The sequence below is a fragment of the Perca fluviatilis genome, chromosome 6, assembly GCF_010015445.1.
Source record: "Perca fluviatilis chromosome 6, GENO_Pfluv_1.0, whole genome shotgun sequence".
NCBI lineage: Eukaryota > Metazoa > Chordata > Actinopteri > Perciformes > Percidae > Perca > Perca fluviatilis.
Window position 1 is genome coordinate 17,027,932 of NC_053117.1, and position 22,598 is coordinate 17,050,529.

Below are 22,598 nucleotides of genomic sequence, written 5' to 3' on the forward strand. Positions count from 1 at the left end.
CAGTGCACGAGAAAACCGGAGCTGACAACGCCAGTATCTTCTTATTACTAGCCATCGTATTTTCTTCCGTTCAGCGAGTAATGACAACAAAGATCCTTCTTGACTACTATTAACACACTGATGAAAACGATGACTGCCTACAGTGTGCTCTGTGTTTACTAGGTCTAGGGAGATGTTCCGTCATTTCCGGTGTCGTTTCGGTGTGTTCCGAGGCACTTTTTTTGACCTTGGGGAGCCGACTGATCAGTCCGACTGCCTTTTTTACCATCGGGTTGGTGTGTCAGAGCCTTATGAACTGCAGAGTGTTTTAAATAATAGTGATTTTGACTAAGGCTCACAGAGCGGCCTCGGCCTCAGCCTGGTTGATGCTGTGTCACTTTATGTTTTTCGGCCAGGCTTGCAGAGCGACTGCACCGATAGGATACATAAATACCATGTGCTTTTTAACCGTGTACCACAGATACTAGCAGCGGAAAATAGGTTAGAGACTTGTATTGCTGTGTGTAAGAGAGAAAAACCCTGTGTAGGTCTTTACCTCGCAGGACTGTTTGCTCTCCATGATCCTGAGGATGGTGTCTTTGAGAGCATGGTGGACAAACGGTGTGGCTGTGGCCTTCATGTACTGCTCCATCAGCGTGCTGGCCAGTGTGGTCGCTCTGAACAATGTTGTGGCTTCGTCTGGTAGCAGTGCACAAGCAGAGAAGGTTATGCAAGTGTACGCGCACATGGGTGTACATGTTTCTGGCTGAAGCGTCTCAACGAACAACCAAAACATTAAAGCTGAACGCCTGTAAAACACTGCAGACTGAGGTGTTGCTATGCAAAAGGATTCAAGGTTTTAGCACCAAGTTACATTACATTTTACTCAACATTAATATACTGTGGGTTCCTTGGGTAAAATGTGTGCAGATCCATTATTTCAGCAATGCTTGTTTTTACATCACTTTTTTTTGTTATTATTGCTTGCTTTCTCACCCTCCATGTTAATCTCTCTGTCGTTGAGTGTCCTGAGTAGAGGGGCTTCAGCCTTCTCGTGCCTGAAGATCCGCAGAAGAAGTCTTGCCAATAAGGTGCGGTCCTGACCACACACATGGGCCAGACCGTAGATGACGTGGAACTCTTTCTGCAAGATCATCTGCAGGGGACACACGACAATGATATCATTGTCATTTTAAGTGAATAACAGAGCAGCAGACAGTTAATGGAAATTGCAATCAAAAAACCCTTTTCGGCCGATCAGACCTCTTTGAACTCGCTGTACTCCTCTTCGGGCATGATCTTCTCCATGGAGTAGCGGGCACGTACACGTAAAGAGCCCGGCTCGATGCCCTTCAGAGGCACGTGGGAGCTGAGGGGGAACCACTCATCAATCATCTGGCCCTTCTGCAGACGATTCAGCTGGCAACGCATGAACACTGCGAGGGAGAGAGATTGAGGCGTGAAAAGGTGGGAGAGATGTCAGTTGTGAAATGAAACAAAAGGAGATAAGGTGAATGCAGAGACCTACAGAGATTACATTTGTTTTAAAATGTGCAAATGTACTTACAGATGTCACTTTCTTTGCTCTTTTTTGTTTTGTTGCTCAGGCTGATTTCAAATCTGTTGATTTCACTCGACAAGTCACTGAAACAAAAGATAAATATATTCTATCACTCTGTAAACCAGTAGAGATAGGTTGCTGGAAATGTGAGTTGGATAACAAAGTGAGAAAGAGCAGTGGAAGAATCCAAGATAGGACAATATTCACATTCAAATATGTGATAGACTCACTCAAAGATAAACTCCTCTGTGAAGACTGGGTTCTGCCCCTCCCTAGGGTGTGTTTTAGCCACCTGGACGCTGTTCAGGTAGATGTTACAGTAGGGGTTGGTGAAATACTTCACTGGCAGCTTGTGGGCCTCCTCCACATACAGCACCAGGCTGCTCACCTGAGAGAAAAAATAAATAAATAAAGGATTAAGCATGCAAGACATACGCAGCAGATAGCATTCATACATATGGATGGGTTGTAATAATTGCTGAGCATATTCAATAATATTCTGAACTAAAAATGTATACAATAAATCGAAAACAGTTAATGAACACAACAAAGGCAAAATCTTAAGAGTTGTTAATCTGCACTTCTTCTACAGCATTTCCAGCCATTACCATCCACTCCTGATGATCCTCTACAGAGAATCTGATCTTTCCCGTTCACAATCTGTCTGTCTTGTCTCACAGAGAAAATAAAACATGCATACAGATATATATTCTTTGCCTAAGAATTGCTAATAGTTACTCATTTGTTCATAATCCAGCTATAGACTAAATGAACTTAAAATAAACCTTATTGTCTTGACATGCCATTTGGGAGTGTGACCTTGTTTACCCATGTTTGAAAGAAAAAAGTACTAGAATACAAAGGCAAGTGGTTAGGTTCGACGGTACCTTTATCACCAAGATTATGTCTATTTGGGGACCAAACAGAAATGCCCAATATTTCAAAGTATGACTCCACAGCGATAAAGGTTGGGGTGGTCACGGCTGCCCGAATTATTCTCAGATTATGGAAAAGTAGATCACCCCCGGATATTAAAAAGTAGATGGAATTTATGTTTGAAAGTATCGTATGAATACATGTTAGCTAGGGTCAAGTGATGATGGAAATTTTAAGAGGGCATGGGACAGTGTTTTTGCTTAGGGCACCTCTGAGACAGGGTAATGCCTTGGTTGTACAGTTCTAACTGGTAGAGGTTTATTTTGGAATTTCTAAATATGTTCATGTATCATAGGCCTTTGTACATCTGGTAACCAAATGTAAGGATGCTGTCGGTTTACCGTATGTATACCTAAGTAAATAAAAACTTTAATGACAAAAAAAAAGTAAAACAAACGTATTTAAGGGATTGCTAGGCATGAAGCCTTCAAAAAATTGAGTTGAGCCAAGTCGTGTGGGAAAGGTGTAATTATGCAGTAAAATGATTGACTTATCTTACAACGGCAGTACAATTAACTTGCTCAATGTGTCACAAGCCAGCCATGATATGCCAAGTAGTTTTAATAAATGCATTTAGCCGCTTCAGACCTTTCAAACTATTTAAAGGCTTTCTAATCATGTGGCTTCCCTATCACAGTTATAATCAACTTTGATTCATTCTGAATGTCAAATGTTAAACTTACTAATTGCTGGTGGTCTTACGCCTGAGCGATAAAAACATTTTTACTGGCTTGTTGGATATGATCCATCTACTGCTTTACTTTGTCTACATGACCACACGCTGATGGAATACGTACCTGTCGAAGCCTTTTGTTGGAGGTCGGCTGAGTGGTTTTCCTTAAGTTACTGCAGAAAGTTTGAAGGCATTTCATCCAATCCTGCAAATACAGACACTGTCAAAAACCCTTGTAAAACATGGTTGTCATGGGCTCTCTCTCCTTAACAACTCATAACACTAGAAACTGTTCACACAGTTTGTACTTGATTATAAAAAAAATGACATCAATCACATACAAAGGTCCTGATAACCACTGTAACTAACTATGTAGTAGTCCTCTGTATCAGAAAGTATAAGAAACAGTTTGGGCTGGAAATGTATTTCTTTTTTTAAACAACAGGAGTAGTTCACAGTGTTGAGAGTCATCCTCAAGACAGAACACAGACTTTTTGGAGCATCTTGACTAAATAGATGTGCATGTGCTTCTACTGTTTGACGAGACAGTTATCAGTGGCAGGGCGGTGCTGAACCTCTTATTACCTGTGCCTGCTCTGGAGCCTCCCCCGCAAAGTAGAATATGTACTGTTCCTCACTAAAGTGCTGGACCACAATCTGGAAACAGTGTGGCCTGAAAAAGTAAAATAGACAAGAAGATGTCAAATTACTTTGTACTGTGTGATACATCATTTTAAAGAAATTGCCTTCATGTGGTGTCTGGGTGACTGATCATTCAGAGCTGAGTGACAGTACTTCCTGCCAACTTTACTGAATTAGACCAAGAGCAATTTTTCGACATCTCACCTGCCAAACAGACTGTCATGCACACCATACACGGAGCACACGCTTAGGTCAATCAGCCCTTTGGGTTTGGTGGCCCTTTTCTCGCTCTCAAAGTAGATGAGCTGGGCATCGTTACCCTCCAGGATGAAGTAAAGGTTCTTCCATCGTTTGCCTTTGCCTAAAGGCGAGAGGAACCACAGAAATGTTTATTGTAATGGTAGATCCTGACTGACATGACAACAAGACAAGACCGAGATAGTATTAATCATGGTATTACATGGGGGCTACTGCATGTCCTTATTAAAATGATATACAATGCCGATGTTACATATATACCTTTGTTGAACTGGAGGTAGCCTTTCTTGACAATGTTTTTGTAGAAAGCATCTTTTGTTTTCCGTCTGATAGTGTTATAAATTTCTCTCCCATCCACTGTGTCAGTAAGAACTTGTTCCTGGTGCTGTAGTGAATATAAAAACAAAATCAATCATTGACACAACCATCAAATCAACTCCATTCAAAGGGCCAGCTTACATTAAATATTTTCTTTTAAATGAAGTGCTATATCTATTGCCCCAGAGAGATGTTCTGCAAAATATTCTCTTCAGAATTCAGCATTTACTGTTTGTCCAAAGTGGTATGCGCTGACCTCAATATTTGTATATTTTGCATGGCAGTAAGGGTATATTCAATATGAGTATTTAAATCTTATCCAACCCCTTAAATTGTTAAATGCCATCCCATTAAGGCTCAATAATGCTAATATACATTTGTACGTACCTGCACTGAAACCGGCTCTTTCAGGTTGTAGCCCTCGACAATCTGCTCTTTCTTGTAATGGTCGATAATGTCATCAACACTGCCAGCGAGGGAGTGAGAGCAAACAAAATGCAGCACGTTAACTGCAAGTCCAAATACACAGTACACGCTGGCTACGACTTAAAAAATGCTATAATTAGCATATCATTTATCTTGATATTATTCTGTTATAACGACCGCTGAAGGCAGGCACATTGACAGACATACCTGTTGTAGTACCTCCCCCCCATCATGTACTGATTTGTCGGGGTGGGGGAGATCTTAAACCTTTGGATGTTTTCATTGGTGCGAAAAAAGAGGGAGTAGTCCCCAGGTGTGTTGTCTGATGGTCGGACTAGAAAACCGCACACCTGGCCAACTATGAAATGAGAGGCGGCAAAACAATCAGAGCGAGGGAGAAAGACAGAGGTTTTAGTGTATGCTCAGCATTGTATTTTGATAAATGGAGTTCACAACTCATTTCTGACAAATACAATGCACAATAACGTCACAAGTGATTAATAATGTTCGCCTAATGAAAGGCAAAGAGGAATGGTACCTGTCATCAGCAGGTTGTAGGCCTCTTGCTTGGTGATCTTTCCGTGATACCAGCTGTTCAGGAGATCGAACAAGAGAACAGGAGAAAGAGACACAGGCAATAAAATTAGCTCAATCATCAAAATGCAGATGTTCAGTAGAACCTACTGCAAGCACATCTCTAAACAATACTCATCTGAATAAAATGACTATCAAATGTTTTCAAAATGAACTACCAGGTTCTACAAACATATTAAATGTGACCTTTTATTATCTATGTATTGTCCAAAGAAACCCTTAGGTGTGACCATCATTTAATGAATAATTTCTATCCTCTCACAGGGTCATCTAGCATACTAAAGGTTGTTTTTTAGGTAGTCACTAACTCAGTCAAAATTAAAGACTTGCCAAAGCTGAAGGACATGTTAGGTGAGGAGACAAGAATAATTAATACTGTGTATAATGTGCTGTCATGCTATTCATAAGGACATAGGAAACAAGGTTGTATGAATAGAGGCAAACAAAGAGGCAGAAATAACAGGGTAGATATTATTCTGTAAGGATATTTTGTCTAAAAGTATAAACAAAGCAACCACTTTTACAAAATAAAGTTGACTAATAAGTCGCTGCATCATAGAGAATCGAATATAATGGGAAACGTACGCATGTAAACCTTTACATCCTGCTTTGGAATTGTACAAACTGATCAGATATTGGACAATAAGCGAGTTCAGTGCAACAGAACTTACGCTTTTCCCTCATGTGGATCCTCCTCCCGCCCCTGAAAAATATCAGAAACAGAAATCTGTTAAGAAACTAACTCTAATGGACCAATGACTGAAGTCTTTGTTACGTCTATGGACTGCTATGCCATATATTCACATGTCAAATCACTACCCTGGGTGCTATGCTAATGCCACTTTGGTATGATATATATTGTAGTCACATCACATTGGTTTCTTTTGATGCCACTATTAATTTCGTCTTTAATTGTCTTTGAAGTTTTGATATACATCTTCTAAAAAAACGGATAGAGCCTTCGCATCTTGTGCTGTACTTACCACCTCCTCCACCAGATCCTCCACAATGAGGCCCTGCTCCTCTGTGCGTACATTGGTCACCCACATCCAGCCATCATCCAGTTCATTGTGAACAATAAACATGTCCCCTTTCAGGAAGCTGAATATACAAGTTAGTCAAAAAAGGGCATTAAGAGAAATCCATAACAGTGTGACATTGTGCATATTGGATGAAAAAGGTAAAACAATTAAATAAATAAAAGACGTGTGAAACCCACTGTAAACTGCTATACATATGACACCATATTTCTCTATAGCACTTTTGCTAAGTCAAAGCATTCTCATCTAGATGATGTAAAAAAATAAACTGTCAATTTATTTAGTGACTATTGTAATACCAGAGCATTACCAGCAGGTGTCTCCTCTGACTCATAACATTTGAGGTAAATATCGCATGTCTATCCACTCCTTTAAGCCAGTGGCTCCCTGGCAGACTCAGGGTTGAGGTTGACTTCAGACAGATGTTTATCAGATTTAGGAAATCAGGGATAGTTGGGATCATCAGTAAGTTTGCCTACTGCAGCTTAATGACAGGGACAAGACTGTTTTTCATTAACAAGTGAGATGATGTGCTTTCCAGCCTGCTGTGAGGTGGAAGAGCAGGCTTGTGAAATGGCCAAAAATCAAAGGGAGCAATACAATCAAATACTATATTTTTAAGCCCAGGAAATCATCAGGGCTTGTCTGTGTCTCAAAGATTACGGAGTAGAAAGCAGCTGGTTGGATAGGAAAATGGTATAACACAAGGAAAGTTTCTTTTGTACAGTTACACACAGATACGTACCTGATCTCATCAGTATCTGGCACTTTGGTGTATGGAAGTATGGCCCTGACTCTCCTCCTGTCTTCTACAGGCTGTGGAAACATGCACACGAAGTATAAAACCGTTATTTTTAGCCTTGACCTTCCAAAACCACATCCATGTTAAATCTCCTAATTATTGCACAAAATCAAGTATTCTCCTACAACGCCCTCTGGGAGATATCACACTCCACTACAAAAGCTAATTAGCATTAGTTTAAACTTTGCCTAAAACAGTTCTGAATACTGCCTGAAGGCAAAAAAACAAAAAAAATAGGGAAAAGGAAGACGTAATAAAATATGCCCTTGTACATTGAGCAAGTGGCTGAATAAAGAACTCGAGGTTGACTTCAAGTTAACTTGACATGGTAGATTTTTTTTATCTTTAACCCGTCAAACATTAAATCAGGTACTTTTACTTAACGTTTCAGGAGATTAGGTTTCGTTTTGCATACCTTACTGTTGATTCTCACCGTTTTTGCACGCATTTGACATGTTTAAAAAGTTCTGAATTTAGTTTTTCTAGATCTCTGGGGAAAATTCTTCCTTTGCCATTACAAACAGCATAAGAGACAAATTCACTAAGTCAGGGTGATCCATTTCTGAAAACAAGAAGCTGCCAATTACATTTAGATCAAAATGCTACTATAAAGCTATAAAAATGTCTATTTTCAAAGATGCAAACCACAGTAATGGTTCATCCAACAGGAAAAAAAAAAAAAGAAGATGCCTCGCCCTTACATTATGTATAGTCTTTAAAATGAAACAAAAAGAGAATTTTTAATATTGCACAATTTCAGCTCAAATATGACACCCTTAACCTACTGGGAGTACCTTATCTTATTTAGACAAGGTGCATTTTGCAATATTTATTTAAAAAGAAAATAAAACTACAGGGGGAAAAAAGCAAATCAAGTAATGTCATATCACACAAGCAATTAAAGCAGTTTAGAATTGCGTAAAATTGCAGGGGAGTGCTGCAAAATTTCAAATATGCTAGAATTTAAAATGTAGTATCTACTTTGTACTCCCAGCCATGGAGTCAGTCTCACCTCTGGGGGTGCCACTGGCGATAGCAGTTTCTCTCCTTTTAGCAGGCAAGACACATAGCTGTAGTAACCAATCAGGTCTGATAGAGAAGAGAACCGCCGCCCACCAATGTAATAGTCCCCACACATGGCGATTATCCTGGTGAGAGAAAACACAACAATGATAAAAGACAGCGCCATTATTTTTAAATACTGTCTAATTGCTGGGCAGTGAAGGAAATAGAAAACGTTCAACTTTGATTCATTTGACAATGAAATGATCTACTGTATCTGCACTGCGTCAACACTGTTTTTCATCAGTGCTTCTACACTGCAGATGACACACAGCACATATAAACTAAGATATAAAATAAGACTAAGCAGCTGTCCCACAATCCTTAAATGCCAGAAAATAGTAAATAAATATCTAAAGACGATTTCAGACAGCGAGAGACCGAGAGAGACATGCTATTTGCATTGTGGGACTAAAAATCACTACAGAGAAATGAATACAATGGTATGCTAAAAGTATTGCTCCAAACCATATCACATTGCAGAGCCACTAATCCTAATTCTCTGCTCATCAGTTGAATGGATCTCTGATGACGGTTTATAATAAATGTACTTGTGCAATTACTTATTTGATCTGTGCACAATCTAAAGTCATCAACCGAATCAATTGAAGTGTAGGTGTCACGCAATTAACCTCATGTTCATGATTCCCTCACAAAAGGGCTCCTTCCTTCCAGCATCAATGACATCATGGGTCTAAACCAATGTGAGTGAAGGGGATGATGTCATTGTTACTTAATTAGAGAAGTGCATTTTCTGGAGAGAAAAGAAATGTCCAACAATTTCTCAAGAGCACAAACCTTTTTGCTTTCTAAAGACTAAAATTAGGACTAACAGGTCAAACATGAGCATTAGAGTAGTAGCGGAAAATACTATAACATTTTATTAAATTTTATTAAAAAAACAAGCTTTAGAAAGAGAAACATTTGAGAGAAATATACGCTTATGCATTGAGGGGCAGTATGATGAAAACAGGTGTTTCAATGACCACAATCAGCACAATGGCCTGGACAGATATGCACTGATAGATGGACTTTCATCACACTCCCACATTATGTCTTCAAGCACTTACAGTTAGTATTAAATATACAACAGGGAATGCAGAAACCTGGGTGCCACCTGTAAATGCAAAATGTTATTCTCAGTAGCATGCTTATTGATCATTAATAAATACTTCCACTTTATCACATCCCATCTTCAAGTGAGTCACTCTAAATTAGCAAAAAAACTAAGAAGATGTCACATTATTTGGCCTTGATCAGAAAGAGAAGCATATGTGTGAGCTGCAAGATAAATGTACCCTCATACTGATGATAACCTATCCTTTGAATATTGACCTATTGTAAGGCCTAATCTGTTTTGTTTTATTGACTATAAGGTTGGTAAATACCCAAGGTATTGTTGCTAGACGGTGTGGTTATCTTTATTCTTTTACCTCAGGTCCACCCACACACAAAGGTTTTCTGCGTCACACATACACGCATACACTCAGAGAGTCATTGGTTTCACCAGACATCTAAGCGTGCAAGTTGATACGCATTATGTCTACGTGCTGTTTGTTTTAATGACTGTAACACAAATAGGCTGATGTGGTCTACGATGGCATGGCATAGCACCGGAAACCCCGTCCAACCTAAATACTCTCCTTTCATTATCGGCTCATCTCTGAGGTTGATCTTTCACTTTAGTGTTTGTGGCTCTCTGCCCTTTTGGTTAGCAGGTAATGAATAACTTCTGTAGTTCCCCTATCCTTATCTGCTACTTTAGGGTGGCATGCTGCCTGCTTATTGTGAGATGCCAGGTTTTGTTCTATTTCACCTACTAAAAAGGGCTCTATAGAGAATAGAGGTGCAACAGTTCATGTTGGACCAAACTATTCCACCCACATAGCTCTCTCAGTTGTACAATGTTAGCAATACCATGCTAGACAGGTTAGCTAACTCTACGTGGCTTCTAGAATTGGTATGGTAAACACAAATGGCACATCAAATTACTGTCCCATTTCATGTAAATCCCATGTTTGGGACTGTTTTGGCTTCCCAGTAAATTTTAGCGATGGATAAAAAAATAGTTCATTGGACACACGTGTGTATGTATCAGCAAGTCAAGTCAGGTAAGGTTACATCTCTTAAACTAGCTACTTCAAACATGCTAAATAATTTGCAAGGACACTGCCTGAATGTGTCAATACAAAAACCTCCTTTTCCCTAAGGCATTTAAGTAGGCTCTTGTTGTAGATTCAGACTGTGCCTATTACTGAGATTAAGTTATTTCTGCCTGTCGCATGTACTCTGTCTTACCTGAAATGGTTGACCACGTTGGTCACACTGAGGAAAGACAGGACAAAGGAACCGGGCCGGCGGTCACTCTCCCTGATGAGGTAGCTGCCAGGGTTCCGGGCCTGACGCAGCCGCTCCTCAGCAATGGTTCGGTCTAGTTTGCCATGGTACCACCTGAGACAGACAAATATAAATAATTTGATTATTATTTACACATTTCTGTTAGGCAGTAAATGCACCATAAATTCAACTGCTTGATTGGTTGAATTTAGTGGCAGGTTGTGCTGGGCAAAATGGCTGAAAATGTTTATACAAAACATTCCATATCATGCTATAACAATATACAACAATACACTAGTGGTACACTATATGAAATTTCTGTTAAACGTTACATTTATCAAAATAAAAAAAAACGCTTACAACTAATACAAGAATTAGAAAAAAAAGAAAGAAATTGAGTCTAATAATACATAATACCTTCAAGAGGATTAAATAACACTTTAAGGACACAGTGCTTCTCTTATCAAGACATATTTCTAATGATATAGCCTAGAACATTCGTTTGAGTTCTTCACAGTCCAGTTTTATGAAATAATCATTAATAAAAAGTTGTTTAAGACGGCAATCACAAATCTGAATCTCAAAATCTGAATCATAATAGAGATCTCAAGCACAGGTTGTCTGATGTCATGTGTTCTACATTTCCACTTTACCCTTGAGAGCAAAGTGCTTCTTTTCATTTCAAAAAAAGTTCTGTAAACTTGGTGAGGGAAACACTCAAACAATCAAAAACATGTTGATAGACTAATTGAAAATGAAATCAATATTAGATATGAAGCTCTAAGGAATTTTACTAACTTCTTTCAGGAAGAGTACCACCCAGACAGAATCAGCAGGTCATGTATTCTTAAACAAAGTGGAAGTCCAAAAGCTTTTATTTTTGAGTTTTCAGCACACCATTAAAGGCTTGCTGCTCTCTGAATTAAACAGAAGCCTCAGGAACAACACTGGTTAAAATTTCAGCAGGTGAGGCTGAACTTTACTGGGCCTTGCCAGCTGGGGTAAAAAATTAACACGCTTTTCCAAATTTAGGCCACTGGTGCCTATTGAAGCGGAAGGCAGTGACTGCAAAAAACATCCAGCGGTGAAAAGATGAATGAGGTGCTGCAGTAGCTTTTTTTTTTTATAGGAGACCTAAAGGGCTCCCATCTGGTTTAGGTGAATAGAGGTCTCTACTTATACAGAAAACGTGGTGAAGTCTGCTACCATGGAGTAAGCTGGAGAAGGCTTGTAGAAGAGGAGGGGAGAGTTAAGTGTCTCTGAGGGGGCTTTGGGTGATAAGAGAATTGAAGAGGGTGATTGAGAGCCGTCGGAGAGTAGGGCCAAGCAGTCCGTAAAAAGTTGGGGAAGCTGGGGGAAATAACGCTGGAGGAGAATGGAACATTGAAGAGGGAAAGGTCTATGAGATAAAATAAGAATGGCAGAAAGCAGAGCTGGGCACACCATCCTACAAGCCAAACATGCTAGGTTCCAATAATTACAGAATCATTTCATTTAAGTGGTTTATGCCCCCACCAACATGTACACATGACCCATTATACCCTGTATATAATGACATTAAAAGCCAAATAAAAGACATGTGATACAAACTCCTACTGCCACTAATCCTAAACCAGGCCAAGAAAGACCTGAGGTCTCAAAACCAAATTACCCAAACCACAACGTCTACAAAAACATTCTAATTCAACATTCAAATAGCCACAATACATGAAAAACAGCGCGAGGACCACTTACTGTTTCCATTGCTTTAAGCCATTCTAAAACAACCAAACAGAGGGAGCAGCTAGTGTCGGGCCTGCAACTGGGAGACTGGCAAGGCACAAGACTGTATGGATCATGATGGACAGGAAGATGCTGGTTTGTAACCAGGGTCTCTCCTTTCGGTCTGCTCTGTATACCAACTGCAAAACCAACTTCTGACTTACTAGAACTAATTCAAGACATTTTTAGAGTGTGTGGTATATTTGACAGGCACACCCTCCTTAGATCACCAGTAAAAATCCAAAAAGAAAAAAAAAACCTCATGAAAAAAAACTAGGAACTATTAACCCTTTATTCTTGAAATGCATTAAGAAGCAAACTTGACTGAGTCACATTTTAGATATGATATATGACTGAAATAGCATTGGCTTGATACGATCATATGAACTGCTTAACCGAACATTTTTTAATCATCATTCTGCTAATTAACTTTAAAGAAGAAGAAAAAAAACATGTCGCTCTGCACCATCCAGACAACAACATCATCATGTCGTGGAGAGGCTGATTCTACATTTGTTGAGCTGTTGTACTCATGTGTCACTGTCATTGGCACAGCTGTTTCAGAGTGATGAGAACAGTGATGTGAATGGCTAAGTATTTATTAATCAGCACAACCTCCAATCTAAATTCACCTTCAAGCGCCTTTGCACTGCTGCAAATACATGAACCAAAATAGCAAGTGCGTGGGTATCATTGTGGTGCTTCGATAGGGAACTCTGGGGCCCTGTGATAGCATACACCAAAATAACAGAGCAAACAAACGTTCAAATCTTTTTCTATATAAAAACAGGCACCTATCAACAACCAACAGCACCCACAAATAACAACACATGTAAGGGACACACTTGGGTTTTTATATTATGTGTGTGTGTGTGTGTGTGTGTGTGTGTGTGTGTGTGTGTGTGTGTGTGTGTGTGTGTGTGTGTGTATATACACACATATATACAAGCAAATGTGCAAACTACAATTTCCATGTGTTTTTGATTACATTTGTTATGTGTCACCTTGGGCCTTAGGTATCACACAGCAGTTACAGTAGACATGTTGTTATGGCTGTAATTGTTGAACATTTATATATTGTCACGATTTGTCAATTCAAATTCATCCAGGTTTGCATGTCTGCATTAGGCAGCCCAATGAAACCATTAACAATGGTGGAACCAAGCCTAACTCCAGTAAAACTGTGGCTCAGTCTATGGTTTTTTGACAATTAGATAGGCCACTTGACAGTTCTTCAGCTATAGTCATGCACTTGTATAGAAGGGGGCTATGCTAATACAGCAAAATGTTCAAACTGATAAACTCCCCGAGGCTGTGCATTGTGCTGTCCGACAGCCTGTTGCTGCTGGTTAGGCTGTGGCACGCACGTCCAAGAACTGCATCAGCTAGCCTATTTTGGGCTGTTTAAAGTTGCAGACAAAAATAATGTATGCTTCCTATATAAAAAAAAAAAAAAAAAAGAGACATCCACCACACAGTCCAACCAAGTCACACCAAGTGTAACATCTGTGTGTTAACTTTAGTACAGGAAGGTTTAAACTACAAGACTGTAAGGTGTGACATTTCTGACGGTTATTGCATCAACCCTGTCACTTTAATACTTTTAGTGCATTTCTATTTTTGGATTCTGATTCTGCAAGCTGTTATTACTCGTCTTCCCACGCACCAAATGCAAATGTCTAAAGTAGGGATGTTAACGATTAACCCACAATAAGAATTTTGACATATTAATTCATTAAAAAAAAAAATATATTGTTAAGACACATTTTTTGCATTGTAAAATAAAAAATAGGGTTATTTATTTAATCCATTTATAAACTGCTAGTTAACCAAGTAGCATTTTAAGCTCTTTTTTTCTGCTAAGTTCGTGGCTCTCTGATTGACGGCGCTCCCAGCTAATAGCTACATGCAAATTCCACTATGGTATATCAATGAGGACTGGCGGGTTAAATCAGCCGTACTACACACAGAGTATGCCAAACACATGCCACTATCAATGGAGGACTGGCGGGGTAAATCGGCCATCCTACACACATATTATGCCAGGCACCTCGCAGGTGGATGCACTGGAGACGGGCTCAGATATGCTCTGTGGACAGCTGCGGACTTGTGTCGACGGCACGAACGCAAGCAGTTTTAGGAAAGTGGCTGCATGTCTCCACAACAATGCACCGAACACTGTGGCTGCGTGACCAGTACAAATCCCCGGCTGTCCATGGATGGCAGAAAGTATGTCCGAGCGTCCAGGACGGGTTAACTGGGACTGGTTTAACAAGGGTCACCATCGGTCAGAAATAAATTCAAAATTAGCATCCCTGGTCTAATTAATAGCTAAATGTTAATCATAAAGATTAGGCTAGTAAAAAGGGAAAAGAAATTAAAAGATCACTACTGACATAATTCTATAAAACCAAGCAGAGCACCAGTAACCAGTATCAAGTTATCTAGCAAGCACACGCTGGCTCTCTAGATGAGCAGCCGAGCCGCAACTGACCGAGCCGCGCTGCGATATACGGTATGTCCAGCGCGTTGTTTTGTTGCCGGCGGTTGTGAACATTACTCCGGCCGAACTGCGCTCTGCTGAGCCTGGTTCCCTGCTTCTCCTGCCCGGGCGACATCGCCTAAAAACTACCACAAGGTGTGACTGCTACACGAAAAAAAAGGGGACACGCCGAATCTCCACATGAGCCACAGCCGCACCGCACCTGATTGAACTCTGCTGCAATATGCGTTGCAGGTTGTGTTTAAAAAAAAAAAAAAAAAAGATTACAAAAAAAAAAAAAAACTTCACTACTAGGCGCTTCACCTATGCCGTATGGTAAAACCACCTGTGACTGCACAGTACATTTTCTGCTTTCAAATGTTCAGTTAAAGTAAAAAGAGAGGCATTATCAGCACAATGTACTTTTACATACTGGATTACGTACTAGATTTTTATCTAGTACTAATACTGGATAGTTTAATGATTATATTTAACGGTGATATTTTGTGAATACATTCTGAATCTGCAACATTCTGTCAGGTACATGTAGTAGTACGCGTTTTTTTACTCTGAAGTACAAGTACACAGTAAGTCAGTAGGCCTACAGTTGTGTTAGGGTCCTTCTGCAAGTTATTTCACAGTACAATGGTTCTGGAGAAAGCTGCAAGCAGCAATACAGGAGGCCAAGAAATCAGCCCATTCCAAAACAGGCATGTTTGGAAAAGGCACTGCACTAGTACATCTAAATAGGTGTTAAAGTGCCCATATTATGCTCATTTCAGGTTCATAATTGTATTTTGAGGTTGTACCAGAATAGGTTTACATGGTTTCATTTTCCAAAAACACCATATTTTTGTTGTACTGCACATTGCTGCAGATCCTCTTTTCACCCTGTGTGTTCAGGTCTCTGTTTTAGCTACAGAGTGAGGCATCGCACTTCTATTCCATCTTTGCGCTAGCGCTAGCATGCTACGGTTAGCCACCTCGTCTCGGCTACTGACCTAGAAAGCCCTGCGGCATTTTGAACCGCTCACCTGGAGACTGAAGGCAGAAGACATTCAGAAACCCGTATCTCACTCAAAACAGCATGGACGTTGTTGTTTTTTCCAAGTTTGTATGTGTGTGGAAGCACCAGAGACACAAAATAACACCCCAAATTCCAGAAAAATTGTATTCTTTTCATAATATGGGCACTTTAATAGTATTGGTGGCATATGAGTTTTTAACTAGGTACAGTTGATAGAATGGGGACTCGCTGACCTCTGTACACAAGTCAATAATACTATTACAGCAGAAGACTCTCCATTTGGATTGTTTTTCCACCATAGAAATTCGAAGCCACAAATTCCAAGTGTGGATGAAAAAGGATATTTGTTTGCATTGTGCATTTAAGCTAGCACCCAATACAAAACATTTCAGTGCAGGATGCAGGGGAGCTTCACTGTTGGTGTTTTGTGGAGCTCAGCAACAGGTGAGTTTTCAAAATATTGTTAAATGGCAAAGACAATATATTTGTTTGGCAGACATGTGACAATATGATCCTTAAATTATTGAATCCTGCTCGTACTCTATGCATGAAATATACAGAGAGTGAAATACAGACCCTTTTATATGGGTTGTTGAATCAAGCAGGTGGCGCACAAACTGCATAACCCAGTCTTGATTATCAGTATTCAGCACAAAACAAACTTTCTACTGGTTTGCTTTGCTGTACTTTTGTTTTGTCTTGCTGTTAATCGCACCAGAAAAACACATTTTATAGCTATGGTGTTCCTCTTTTACTTTACCGCTGTACAGTGTGTTTTCTGCGTTGCAGCCCAACCATGTGGATTTGTTGTTGTACAGTGACTTGAGGTCATCTGCATTATTTACGCAGCCTGGTTGATTTCATTTACTGTACACACCTTTGTCTGCACCTTAGGGAGAGTCAGAACAAAATCTGGTATTTTACATTTTGTGAAACGTTAGATGCTTTGCACTGTAAAACTCACCTATTTATAGATTTGGAAACAGAAATTTAGATCAACTTTTACAGCAGTTTTTCATATATGAGCAATAATATGAAATTATATATGAGCAATAATACTAAATTCTTAAATTGCACTGTCCATGATGACATGCAATGTGACATGTGAGTGAGAAAACCAGGCAGAAAGGGTGTTATGATAAACAGGAGCTGAGCATAAGCCATTAAAGCAGTGACTGGATACAGTGCTACTATCAGCTTGAGGAATGTCCTGTCATGTCAGTACATGAACAGCGAGTAGTACATTGACGTCCTGGTTCTCTCCTCTATGCATTTTTTTCCAGTTTGGGAGGGTTCGCGGGGGGGAAGGTTCCGAATCTCAGGAGGGTGCCATATTTGTTAAAGGCAAAATATTTGTCAAACCATTCTGAATTAAGTATTGTGTTGCTGCGGAGGCGTTTCGCCATATCTGTGATAAAATAAATAAATCACACTTCATTTTTTAAATCTTGTGTGTGTGTCTATGTATGTGTATTATTGCATTTTGAGAGGCTTCACTGCAGTGCTTGTCACATAAGTGTAAAGGAGCTGAAAAAGATTTGTAATGTAATGTTGTAATTTCTTTTAGCCCTACCTAACTACCTGTTAATGACACCATCACGCCAAAATTAAAATTGCTGAGTGTGAGTGAGACAAAGGAAGTCAACAACAATGCCATCCTTCACCACTCCAATGCCCACATCCTGAACCTCACTTCACACAACACACCCATTTAGTCAGTTCATTATGAGACAAGCGCCAAAGACAATCCTTTCAGCTGTTCCTGTGAGCATACAGGTTACTAGGTTAAGTTATATGCATAGTTCAGCTACTTGTGTCATGCTGTCACGAACAATATTGCTGCGCGTGCACACTGCTGAAATTGAACATGCCCAAGCCTAGAGAGCTTGGGCAAGATGCCAAAATATAGGGCTTAGGCTCAAGCAAGCATAGCAGCATGATTTATTGTGTATACAATCTTTCTGGCTATATTTTAAGGCTGAATGCCTTAAAAATATTGCATCGCAAAAGCTCTGACAAGACAGGATTGACATAGGCTACGGTTTGTAGAGCCTGTAGTGTTGAGCCAAATAAACCTTCACTGTGGTTTTCTCACAGTTTATAGCTTTTGATTTGGATTGAACAACCTATGGTGTACACAGAGTGAACAGTGTAGTTTTGTTCTTCCAACTGACGATGAGATATTTAAGTTACAGAATCAATCTACAGTTGTCTGAGAAACACAAAGATGACCAAAGTGAATACTTAGCAGAATAGAATATAATACTTTTCCTGAGAAAGAAAGAAGCACTATTCCCACAAATGAATAAAGTATACTCTAGTTGGATAAATATGTATATATTTATTTTTTTAGAAAATTTGAATGAGGTTGTTTTATTTAAAGATAAATTATATGGAACACAACTAGCCTAATTTGTGCTGTAACTGCAGTGACTAATATGTGAAGGCATAACATGCATGTATGTAATTAATGTTTTAATGAAATAGGCAACAGCTGCTGCATACATTAATGTTTAATACAGCAATATAAATAAACTCTCAGCTAAACAGCATACGCTGCCCACATTGCTTGGGCCATAATTGTGTACCCAACTCATGATTAGGGTGTTTTAGACAGCACTTAAAGACAGCAATACCCACATAAGCATGTTGTATACTCCCCATAGGAGGAATTACGCAATGACTTAAATGGATAAATGGATTAAGAAATTGGATAACATCATTCAACATTTTAATTCACTGGGGAAAAGTGTGTCATCCCAAGGTGGAATCATTGCTAAAAATAGTACAGACGTTTAAGCAATGACAAGCTATGGTTTGAATAGGACACCAAGTCTTTGGAAATGTTTGTTCTCAAAATGAGGACACTGCATACTTTACTGACCAAAATCATTCAAGCGTAACTATTTTTAAAAAGTAATAATAACCAGGGTATATTTGGTAGGACTTTACCATTTAATAAGCCTAGGTTACAGGTAGGGATGGACTGATTATCGGGCCGTTTTTTGCTGTTTGCAGATTATCTGTATCTGTGTTTTATTTGCCTGATAACCGATAAAGTTAATTAACTAAAAAGTGCGCTACTTTGGCTCCGCTACAGCTCTGTGTCTGTCCCTCTGCTTCGGTTTCACTCACCACTGAGTCTGACTTAATGTCCTGCCCACAACACTATTTGACTATCTTTAAAGGAATACGCCACCATTTGTTGAAATAGGGCTTATCACGGTCTACCCTGGCTGTAGATAGGTGGGCCAATGCATTTTTTTGTCTCTGTGCAAGTAATTAGGTTGTTTTTTTGTCTTTTGTTGGCTCACAACATGCTAACCGGCAACATAGGATTCCATTCACTATGCTAAGCTAACAAGCAGCGGCGATGCCGGTGTTGCACCAGACTAAGGCTATGTTTAGACGGAAACGATCTGTAGAGAAAACGCAAAAGTGGCGTTGCGTTCTCACTTTTTATTCCGCGTTTAGACGAGAGTTTTGGGGGGGCAATCTGCGTGCATATGGTGATGCAAAAGTGTGTGAAATTCGATGTAGTATGCACGCCAGGTGGCTAGGTGGCACTGCCACACCACCAAGTCAGCGTGCCTGCGTAGAACCTTCCTTCTACTTCTCTCCTTAGTAGCGCGAAACCAAAACATGTCGAAGCGAACAACAAAAGCTGACTATTTTGTCTGGACAGACGAGGAGGTGGAGTTTCATGTTTGTCTGATGATGACCGGCACAAGCCACAGCACAGGACCCAAGGGAGCACTACCAATACCCTGAGCCTCGCGGCCCTTCAGCCGCTGCTTGAGAGCGAGAGGCAGCGGGCAGAGGAGGCTGAAGCGCTCTCTCTCTCTCTCTCTCTCTCTCTCTCTCTCTCTCTAATAGTCTATACATATCATCATCGAACTATAACAACCTTATCCACATTGTCGAAATCATTTAAATATTGAGCTATTACATTGAAATTATTTTAGATAACAGAAGCCTATAATTTCTGTAGCCTACTCTGTAACAACAGACTACCTGGACGCCTTTTTCTCGTCTCTCTCCACACCTCTGTCTTCAGACTTTTGCGTTTATACCCTTTAGATGGTAACGCGAGCGTTTTTAAGATTTCCACTCTGGAGGGTGGTTTCAATTTGTATTGTGTTTTTAAGGCCCAAAAACGCCGTCGCCGTATAAACGAAAGGCACATCCGATAAAATATTTTTTCGTTTTCACCCGCGAGCGTCACCGTGTAAACAGGGCCTAAAACAATGCAAGCACAAAAAATGCGTTGGCCCACCTATCTACAGCTAGGGGAGACCGTGATGAGCCCTATTTCAACAAACGGTGGCGTATCCCTTTAACTGTGTATTATGTTAAAATATTCTAATTTATTAGATAGTTAGTTGTGTTGGAGTTTGTAACATTCCAAAATCTTAATTTTGACTGAAAGATTTTCATTTCCACTGTAAATGCATATTGGTTCCAAATATCGGTTATCTGTATCGGCTTTGAAAAGCCAGTATCGGTCGATCCTTAGTTAATGTATTACTGAAGCAGCTGTGCATTATGCATTTTTGAAACTACTGTAAATACAAGTTTTAATGGCGATTTCAGGTAAACAAAGATTCTACTATTTGTGCCCCTTCACTTTATGTACAGCTTTATTGTTACCACATTCTAGAAAAATCTGACACCGTTTTCTTTCTGTTTGCTGGAGCTTTGTCTCCAGGGGCAATTAGACTAACAGGACAGACACAGATTGCTGTGACTTGAGTGAGTTAGACCTTTTCTCTCAGTCAGTCTGTCTCTCATTAAGCTCTTTTGTGAACTCTTTCGCTCCAGCTCATGTCTCTCTTCTTCTGTCTTGATGGATGCAGCTGAACTCAAACATCTCCACAGACATACTGTCAGCCCTCATAAGTATCAAAATGAATGAAACATTACATTACTGTCTATTAGCAATGCACCTCAGTGAAGCTGCAGTCTTTCTATAGGGGGGTACTGAGTACATGTTTTCTACACACAAATGTAATGCCCAGTAAACACTGCACTAACATTTTTCAATAGAGACAACCTAATTGAGTATATTACTCAATTAGGTTGTCTTGACCTCACGCATTACCATGTAGTTACACATACGTGTACACGTACTATGACCTTTCCTGACTTCCATGTGTCAGGTCTGTGAAATATGTGATTAGACAAAACTGGCACAGTATACCATTGTATTATAAGTGTTTGTCTATCCAGTAAACACTTTTCCAAGCAAAACATTAAGGACACAAAAATATCTATGGTCAGTCCCCTGCATAATAAACGAATAAACTGCACACACACATAATCACTGATTTTCCGTTTTAACAAACAATGTTTTTGACAACTACAATGAAATTGGAATTCTAAAACAAAAACAAAAAAACAGTTGACAAACAGGAGTTGTCAGCTGTCTCTACGAGCCCATTGCTGGGGAGGCGAGGTTAGAGTTTCAGGGTTATTTGATGCCCCACTTACGCCGAGTTCGCCCTCTGCTGCATCTCCCTCCTGTGTCCCGTAGTTTCACAAGGTGCACCGACTCCACTGATACTGCTGCTGGCCAGGCAAAAACTGTGAGCTCCGAGGTGGAAAGCAGAGCAAAGGTAGCTCTAAATCCATACAAGGCATGATGATGTGACCCTGCTGCTGGCCCGATACAGTCATCTCCAGTCACTAGAGTCAATGAGCAACATCCATGGAGGTAAGATGAACAGAGTCAGAGATGCAGACTGACACCCTACATGCATTTAGCTGTGCTAACTAATCCGAGGAAAATTGGAGTACCACGTCTGGTTCCATTATCCTTTAGACGCTGTTCTGATGAAGTTGATCTTTCAGAAACTGAGGCAAATTAGTCCTGTCGTCTTTGCTCCCACTTTATCCTGCTCTGACTTTCTCTTACTCTTACCCTCCCCTCTTTCTCTCTCATAAAGTCACGCATGATGAGCATGCTGCCTATTGGTTTTTGAAGCAGTGGGACAGCAAGGGTAGGCAGTGGCATCTAACTGTATGAATATGCATTGATGTGCTGCCCATGAACATTCAAATACACAGACGCACAGACTTTTCCTTGCCTTAGAGAGTACTTTACACCTGAACTTGGTTAACCATGCTTAAAGATTAAACACACAATGACATAAACCTCCCTCAAAATTTCAAACTGGTTTCAATCCCACACCGAGCATCATTTCAGTAAAGGAACAAACGCGAGCTTTTAATGTAAACACTGTATGGGTTTACGCACTAACCAACCAGCCAAACAACTATTACATACATTGTTAACCCTTAAACATTTACTCATATTTGTGTGCTCAAGTTTTCACAATGGAAAAAGGTGAAGCTGTGGAGGCCTGACAGCAGCTGTGAATTGATTTTCTTTTGCTTTGCACATGATGGACTGCCACAGCTTGTTACCTATGGTGATGGCATGAGAATGGCAGCACAGGGGCAGACTTAAAATGTACAGATGGAGAGATGGGAAAGGCCCATCCATACATCTTCAGCCTTGCTCAGCCTGAATGATAACAAACCATCATCGTTGTAATGCCTAGCCAGACACACAGGGACCAAGGCCGACATCTCGGCTTTCCTGCTGTGAATCAGCCTCCCTGAAATAACATCATTACATCAGTGATAATAGGCTTCACTGTCAACTACCCATACAATATTCCTCCTGTGCTTCCGATTT

The 22,598-nt window shown here is 40.0% G+C and overlaps 1 protein-coding gene across 2 annotated transcripts in view; it reads right to left on the reverse strand.

Annotated features, from left to right (window-relative positions):
* LOC120560423 (ras GTPase-activating protein 1-like) overlaps positions 1 to 22,598 on the reverse strand; it is a 33,145-nt gene that overhangs the window by 5,394 nt on the left and 5,153 nt on the right. Inside the window, exons 1-18 of one of the 2 annotated variants that reach the window (XM_039802921.1) lie at positions 21,389 to 21,714; positions 10,590 to 10,742; positions 8,242 to 8,377; positions 7,173 to 7,243; positions 6,371 to 6,488; positions 6,059 to 6,090; positions 5,332 to 5,384; positions 5,001 to 5,151; positions 4,755 to 4,833; positions 4,311 to 4,434; positions 3,996 to 4,152; positions 3,735 to 3,822; positions 3,274 to 3,354; positions 1,771 to 1,928; positions 1,547 to 1,623; positions 1,243 to 1,415; positions 976 to 1,135; positions 536 to 678 (exon numbers count right to left, since the gene is read on the reverse strand). In XM_039802921.1, coding sequence (XP_039658855.1) covers positions 536 to 678; positions 976 to 1,135; positions 1,243 to 1,415; positions 1,547 to 1,623; positions 1,771 to 1,928; positions 3,274 to 3,354; positions 3,735 to 3,822; positions 3,996 to 4,152; positions 4,311 to 4,434; positions 4,755 to 4,833; positions 5,001 to 5,151; positions 5,332 to 5,384; positions 6,059 to 6,090; positions 6,371 to 6,488; positions 7,173 to 7,243; positions 8,242 to 8,377; positions 10,590 to 10,742; positions 21,389 to 21,411 — 1,977 coding nt within the window. In that variant the 5' untranslated portion in view covers positions 21,412 to 21,714. Of the gene's footprint in view, positions 1 to 535; positions 679 to 975; positions 1,136 to 1,242; positions 1,416 to 1,546; positions 1,624 to 1,770; positions 1,929 to 3,273; positions 3,355 to 3,734; positions 3,823 to 3,995; positions 4,153 to 4,310; positions 4,435 to 4,754; positions 4,834 to 5,000; positions 5,152 to 5,331; positions 5,385 to 6,058; positions 6,091 to 6,370; positions 6,489 to 7,172; positions 7,244 to 8,241; positions 8,378 to 10,589; positions 10,743 to 21,388; positions 21,715 to 22,598 lie in introns of those variants that run through there. The other variant, XM_039802920.1, reaches the window with a different exon arrangement.